The sequence below is a fragment of the Lichenostomus cassidix genome, chromosome 6 (genome assembly GCF_008360975.1).
Source record: "Lichenostomus cassidix isolate B80296 chromosome 6, HeHo_3.0, whole genome shotgun sequence".
Classification (NCBI taxonomy): Eukaryota; Metazoa; Chordata; class Aves; order Passeriformes; family Meliphagidae; genus Lichenostomus; species Lichenostomus cassidix.
Window position 1 is genome coordinate 12,288,321 of NC_139487.1, and position 8,018 is coordinate 12,296,338.

At 46.5% G+C, this 8,018-nt stretch overlaps 1 protein-coding gene across 4 annotated transcripts in view; it reads right to left on the bottom strand.

Moving 5' to 3' along the window:
• Positions 1-7,890, bottom strand: part of SUFU (SUFU negative regulator of hedgehog signaling) — a 90,245-nt gene extending 82,355 nt beyond the window's left edge. For 2 of the 4 annotated variants that reach the window (XM_085064957.1, XM_085064956.1), the window contains exons 1-2: positions 7,577-7,890; positions 1,765-1,899 (exon numbers count right to left, since the gene is read on the bottom strand). In XM_085064957.1, the coding sequence (XP_084921083.1) occupies positions 1,765-1,899; positions 7,577-7,758 (317 nt within the window). In that variant the 5' untranslated portion in view covers positions 7,759-7,890. Of the gene's footprint in view, positions 1-1,764; positions 1,900-2,263; positions 2,349-4,579; positions 4,926-7,576 lie in introns of those variants that run through there. The other 2 variants (XM_085064958.1, XM_085064959.1) reach the window with 2 other exon arrangements.
• Positions 7,891-8,018: the final 128 nt, after the last annotated feature.

Sequence of the window (8,018 nt, forward strand, 5' to 3'; positions counted from 1 at the left end):
ACTATCTCAATCCAAATTTCCAGACCAAACCATAAGACAGCACGAACCTATATGAGGTCTCATGCCAGGAAGTTGTTTAAAGTTGTGACATTCCACTTGTGTGATAATTTTGATCCTCCACTCCCAGTCTGCCATTAGAGAAGCACAACAGGTTTTGGTGTAGCAGACAGATTTTGGGAGTGAGGATCCAGAGCAAGGGCCAGCACTAAAGAGGTTGTGTCCGTGCAGAATTTGCTTCTTCATTCATAAAGGCACAACACCTTTTATATCTTCAGCTAAGACCCTCATTCTCTGCCTATTCTCACTCAAAACCATCAGGAAAGAGTCTGAGCAAAGAGAACAGTGTCTTCATGGGAAAAATGCAGGCTGACAAGTCACCAAATAGAAGTCAGCACAACACTTACTCCCTCGAAAATTAGTCCCATCAAAACAAGGTGGCCAAACACAGGCACCATGTGAAGATGTACATGTCCACGCTGAAGTCTCTTATGGAAGCAAGGGAAGGAAGCCTTTAACTTAATTTCTTTCACTTGCCTGACTTTTCCTCTGTCCCTGCAACTAATGACCAAAGTTTGTTGTTAGTAGGTGTGTTCATTAAATGTCCCAGGCAGATCTCTGTGACATTAGGGTCCTGTAAAAACTTCAGATTTGTTTCCTTAAAAACAGTTCTGTAATCACAAACACAAGGGAAAAAAACCAGGAGAAACTGCCTTGAGGAATGGGTAAAGTTAAAGAAACTGCCTGACTGCTGCTATTACAAGAGAAGCACTTAGGTGGAAAAAAACTGGTGGCTGAATCTTAACCAAGACAAACAAAAGGAGGAAAGCCTGTGTGAACAAACTTTTGCTGCACCATTCATCAAGGATATTTATCCTGCAACTATGACACAGTACAAAGACAGTTTCAGTAAACAGCGACAGCAAAAATCTTGTGCCATTTCTGACTGGTTAACAGGCCTTGTTCACAGCCCCAAAATCATGACTGCTTGACTACAGCTACTTACTTTAACTGGAGTTAAGGAATAAGCTAAATTATTCCTTAGAAGAATAATTATTCTAAATTATTCTAAATATTTATTATTCTAAAAATTATTCTAAATATTCTAATTATTCTAAATAATTATTCTAAATTATTCCTTAGAAGAAAAGACAAGAATAAGGTTAGCTCATGCTGCCTGCTTGGTCTAATCCAAAGTGCCGGCTAGAAACCATCCATACCAACAATCTAAGATAATAATTTAATTACTGGAGAAAAGACAATCAAACAATTAGAGTTTTAGGCTTCTGTTACACGAATTGGCACTTTATACAGCACCACTGGGGTGGCAGTCTGCTGACAGTAACACTGCTGTGCCAGCAACAGCAAAAATGCCCTTACAGCAGTTTTCCAGAGGAAGGCATTTAACATGCACAGGGAGGGGTCAGGATTTAAGCATATGACCATAACAGACTACTGAGTGTGAAAAACACAACAAGACAGACAGTTAAAAGAAAATTTCCCAAGCAGTTTAAAGAAATTTAAACAAAACCCCACTCAACACTGAAAGGAAATATACTGCATTCAAAGCCTGCAGAGGGGAATGTAGAATTTCTTCTACATACAAGAACAGGCATACGTCATCTTTTGTAATACCAGGGCTAGGGTGTTCTCAACAGAAAACCAGCTGTTCAAATAATATGAGCAGCAGGATAGGGTTTTACCTACACACCCGCGAAATGCAACACAAAACACAACACGCACATACAGAACTTAAATAACACTTACTCATGTACTCTGTTGTCTCCATACAAGTCACTCAACCCAAAGCTGACGTAGTGCCAGTGCTCAGGAACATTCAGCGCTGGGTTTCCCAGGTTTCTGTACATGCTAACATAGTCCAGAGGGTCAGGTCCTCCCAACCTGCGTAAAAAACCAGGAAAAATCTTAGGTAAGTTAGTTTACTCAAGACAAATGGTAAGTCTCCCCAGGTGCTACAAGAGGTTGTACTGAGACCTGGTTTAAAACAAAAATTAGAACGTTCAAATTACCTCTAAAAAAAAATAATTGAGGAGAAAGGATAGGTTAAATTGAGAAAGCCTCAAACACAGGAAGGCAAAGTACACATGTGCAACACACTACAATGTTTTTAATGTTAAAGTATAAAAATCTCTGGAAAATCATATTAAAGATTCAACAAAACACAAAGAAAATTTAAAACCTACTAGTAAAAGAGCAATAGCTGTATCTGTATTGCAAGTTCTTAATTCAGTCCAGAGGCACATACCTCAAGAAAAGTGATGCTATTCCTCAAAGCAAACGTTGAAATGGCTAGGTTTTTAGAAGAGTAATCCATACTTCTGGACACTGACAAAGTAGTTAAAACAGTGGAGGAGGAAAACATTGATTCAGTAAAATTCACACCAAAACTTCTAAAAAAACACCACTGGCATAAATAAAGAACAAGTAAAAAGCACCACTGCACCCTCTGCATCAGCATTAGAATGAGGTCCTTAAAAGAACATAACTTGAAAGTCCATGCAGCATAGGCAGATTACATTAAGCAGCAATCACCAAAGCCTGCAGCCACCCTTCCCACTACACAGCACTGGGAAGTGAGGCCATGTGCCAGCAGAGACCACAGCATATCCTCCTGCCACTCGAGTCACCTCTGCCTGCACAGAGACAGGACAACTCCCTGCTGAAGGAAGGAACACTGCTGGGCTGTTTTGCTGTTTGTCCTGTCAATCACAGAACACCTACCACAAGCAGTTATGGCACAGCTGAGCAGCTGTTTAACTGTTTCATGCCTACAACACACTTTGTTTTCAAGTAAATCTCTCAATTGCTCCAAACATGAAATCTGAACTGGCATGACCCCATTCTTTGGAAGCAATGATTCTATACATCAATTCCTCTAATCTGTATTGTCTGTTCAGACCCTGACATGATCATCTGCAGGTTGCAGGGCATGGCTGTGCTTCCATCACTAGTCCTGGGGGTTTGTGTATCATTGTACACAGTCACCATGGCTGGACAGATGGATCCAGACCTAATGACAGTGAGACACTATTTGAAATCCTCTGCCCGCCTCTGTTGCCCAACCTTATCAAGCCTGTACAAAACAGTATATCAGCTTGGTGTGCTAAAAGGCCCGTGGGCTCTCTCCACAGGTGTGCTGTGCTGCCTTGCTCCTACTGCTGCTGGCAAAAAAACCGCAGTTATCTAACATGACTGACTTTACCTAGGGCAGCTTCCCCTCTCTTAAGTCATATAAGGCCATCATGGTGGCTGAGACCAGCTGCAGTTTTTCCAGCAGGTCAGTCAGAGACGTAGCCCAGGATATTGGGGCAGGACAGAGGGGGTGAGCAGCTCACCCCCAGTAGCAGCACAGGTGTCCACTGTCAAGGGCTACATCAGAACTATGCAGCCTTCTTATGTGACAAGCAGCATCTTCATGGCATAAAAGGCAAATTGGTAAGCAAACACGGTGAACACGTGTCAGACACCAGGATGGACCTCGGTCTGATCCTCAGCAGCCACCTGAGAAAACTTGTTCTCAAAGTCTAGCAATAGCTTGAAACACTCAGGAAAAAAACAAGTCCCCTCTGACATCCTTTCCCCACCTGTTCCCTTTCACTGGCATTAGGTCACACTGGAGGCTGAGATCTCTGCAAGAAAAATTTGTTCAGGTGGCTCTGTTCAGAGCATGGCACCTATGTCCTGGCTAGTGCTCAGCCTCCCAGGGATCCATGATGGAAGCAGCCAGATGGAAGCAATTCCAGATGGGATGGCCACTTACCCTCAAGAAGCAGCAGAGAACATCAGCAACCACCCATAATTATTACTGGACTGGGAAGACTCCAGAGTCAGGGAGGCTCATACACTGACCAGCGTGAGAGGTTAGTCAGTGGTCAGAGCAGTTGTGCAGGCTTTGCAATGAAGGGACCACTGCTAAGCAACCAGCATCTTCCACACAAAGAAAATCTACTTCCAAACTTGGTTTAATAACACTTTAGAAGTCAATCAATCAATGCTGGAACACTGCTGACACAGGCACTCCAACACTGACAACACAGAAGACAAAACTCTACAATGCCCTTTTCAGGACATGGGTTGTTCCATGAGTACACACTTTTCCCCAGGGTTATTCACACATACTTGTCAGGTCCGATGCAGGTGGCAAGTTTGGCCTAGACAGCACCAGGCAAGCCAGACACCTCTCCCTCACTCCTGCCAGCAATCCTGTGTTTGTCTCTGAAGGCCAAATTGCTCTGGGGATCTGTAGCACTGTGCTACCCAGAAGCAATGTGGCACCAGGCAGCCTGGAGAAGCTGAGCTCTGTCCTGCCCAGAGTTCACTACCAACTGCTTCACATGTTGCTCGATGATCCAGTCACATAATCTTTACTCGCTAAGAAATGTAGTAGGCTTGGAAGAGACCTAGACTAAAATCCTGCAGCAGTGACTATTTGAATTTTAACAAACACATATCCAAGCCATACAACTATCCCCAAACCACTGCAACTGCAGGAGCATCAAGCACGAGCTTTAAGCCAGCTACCTGTGGTACACAGTAATATAATCATGGCAATAACGCTCACCAAAGGTTAGTCAGCACGGATATTCATCCAATTTCGGTGGCAGGTTTCACTGCTCTAATGTCGGTGCTGCTGTGGTACATCCTCCCGCCCACGGCCGCTGCGGCAGGGTTCAACCTTGTATCACAATCTACATATCAGTACATGCACTCACACAAAGAGCTGGAAGCGTTGGAGGATTTTATTAGGAAGAGCCCAACTTCAAAGCCAGAGGTACAGTACAAATTTGTTACATTCTCTATTCATGGAGCTCATTCAGGAGCAAGAAGGGCTGCCTCAGGGGAAACCCTGTATTTGCATCTGCACCAAGAGTCTTCTTTTGACTGATGTTAAGAGCACCCTGAAGTTTCTGTGGAAGGAGAAATGCAAAACGAAGAGAGGAAAGAGACCCACAATGGAAAAATTTGGAAATTTCCTAATTCATTCACCCTGAAAAGTCCTTAGTGTACTGTTTGTAGTCACTTCTCAGCAGCTGACAATAGGACTGCTTTTCACAGCTACCTTTCAACAACCCTTCAGAAGTAGTCTGTGATTCCCAAACGGCTGCAGACCACAGGTCACTGCACAGGTTTTTGAGTATATGGCCTAAATTCAAAACAGGTGATAAAAATCCAATGGTACAGCGTAAATTATGCCTATTTCAAAACCATCAAAAAGGAAAGAACAAATTTGCTTTTTTCATAAGCAATTCTATGCAACAAGATATTTCACTTTGAGATACTCTACCATATTTTATAATAAAAGTGGACACTGGATATCAACAGAGAAACTCCATCTTGGTGCATGGCCTTCACAAACACAACCAGAAACTCTTCCAAGAAGTTCTGACTGAATCTCAAACTCTCTCCTAAGATAGGCAAATAGCATTTGAAAAGACTAGTTCCATTAAATAATCCACATGGCTAAACCCCTTTATGTAATAGGCATGGAGTTCTGCAGATTCTCCAACGTTACACAGTAAGGATCTGCTCTGATGTGCAAGCCAAAGACTACAACTTCAGCTCCCTGAACAAAAAACCAAATCGCTGTTAACCATAGAGAAACTGATAGGTATAATTAACAGCTGATTAGTGTTACAATATTTCTCCTAAGGCGGGACAACTTAGTTCAGCAATTTCCTCTTCTAATCTAAACCAGCTAATAGCTGGCAGCCCAGGCAGAGTAGGACAGATTAGCAGAGAGAGTTTTGGCAGGAGTCATTCTACCGGACTTAACAAAACCAAGCACCAAGTTTCACCCAACAACAGGAGAGAAAGTACTTGTAGCTTTCACATAGACTTCACCTCGCACAAGCATTTCCTGCACAGCACAGCAGTAGGAAGCTCACCTCTACAAGAGAAGCTCTCAGCTCTCACTGCTGGTTGAGCTAACAGTTGGAGGAGCCACTAAATGGCAAATGCCAGGATAAACAGGCCTTCACATTACTTCTTACTTGCAACCTGCCATCACTGCCAGCAGCAATTTTTTTAGTGTTTGAGCTCCAACGGCAGTGAAGCCCTAAGCAATTCCTTAAGCAAACAACAAGGTTTCTTCCCAAACAAGGGTCTTTGCCATTCTTCATTACAGACCTAAATTTCCCTCAACCTCCACAAATCTTACATCACTACAGTCAGTATTGTTTTAAGCTGTTGATAGAAAAGAAGTGCTGACGTGACTGGAAATTCTTCATGAGTATATAAGATCAGAAATAGGTGTAAAACCAGACTGATCAGACCACCACTAAAGTACTGATGTGCACATATGACTAAGAAATTCTTTCTATTTTGAGGTCTCAGATTTGCAACATCTTATCTCAGCCCACTGTGTCATTTTAATGCAACACTCCCCTATGCAATAAGGGTTAACAGAGAAACTTCTTGCTCGAATCACTTAAAAAACAACACTTCTGTGGACAACAACAGCTATAGCTTTGTCTGTCAGAGCAGCACACAGGGAGGATGTTATTCTGCTGTTCTTGGGGCTCCAATCAGAGACATACAGGTTGAAACGAGCTGTAAATAAAGAAGTGGAGCGTTTACTAAATTTTTCCAATTTAGTACGGGGTAGGGACTGGCCAAGATCAGATAAAGCAAACACTGGGGGGTGACTTGATGATGTTGCTTAGTCCCAGAAGAGAGGGCTGAGCAGCTAAGCGATAGCAAAGAGCTAGAGAAACTCCTCTTCATACGGGATTAGACACTAGACACTTATCTTGATAGCTAAACATCCAAGCACTTCCTTCATGCCACTCTCCCACATAAACAACTGCTGTTCCTGGTGTCAGACACTGTGTCAGCAGAGACACTGAGCAGCAGATTCCCAGTCTGTGATAACACATGGCTACGTAAGGCCAAGAGAAGCTGGCACTGCCCGCGGGCTTTATGGGTACACACGGCATGTGTCCGGCCTGCAGGCTGGAACAACGGGCTCGCTCCGGCCACTGCCGGCCACACTCGCACCCCAGGCTCCTGGGCAGAAGACAGAGCTCGTTCCGGGGGGTAAACTCCAGCCCCTCACCGTCTGTACGAACACCTCCACTGAGGAACACGCACTCCCTTTTTGTATGACCTGCCCCAGTGAGGACCTTCATCAGCCACCCTTCTCTCAGGGACCATCCAAATCACCCCAGAAACCCCAATACGCCCCTCCTGCCTTCAGTCCACACCCCCCCACACCCCTGCTCCTATTGCCAGCACATCCTCTCCAGGAGCCCCACCAAACATACCCTTCGGGCGACCAACTGCATCCCCAGCGCCTCCATCCTCAGATCCGCCGCCCATCCCCAAAACTCTTGCATCTCACCTCTAACTCAGGACGCAACCCCCAGTCCCTTTCCCCTTGCTGCAGCCCTCACCAGACCCACCGCCTCACCCCGTGCAGCGTCCCCAGCCCCAGTGCTTCTCCCAAACCTCTCCCACTCCCACCACTTCTTCCAAACCCTCTTCTGTCCCACACAAGGCGCCGGCCCCGCTGCTCCCCGCAGCTCCACTCAAGACCCCGGCCCCATCCAGGCCGTCTCACCAGTACTTGAGGATGGCGGTGACCTGGAGCGGGTTGGGTTGGTCGGGGTAGAGGCGGCGGCACTCGCCGTAGATACCGTGCAGCCCCGGCGGGAACAGCGACGGGAAGGACCCGGACCCAGATCCCGAGCCGGACCCCGGCCCGCCCGCGGGGGGCCCTCCGCCCGGCCGCACACCCTCCATGTCCCGGAGGCGGCTGGTCCCGGCCCGTCCCGGTTGGTGCCGAACCCGCTCCGCTCCCGCCAGGCGCTCCCGGCCCGGCCCGGCCCGGCCCAAGCGGCTGCGTGGGGCCGCGGGAGGAGGGGGCGGGGCCTACTGCCGGGCGGCGTGAGTGACAGGCCGGCTCCGCCAATGGTGGAGCTGCGCGGGGCTTCGCGGGGAGGGGGCGGAGCCCCGCTGCACGGCCGGGGTGAGTGACAGGACAGCTCGACCAATGGCGACGC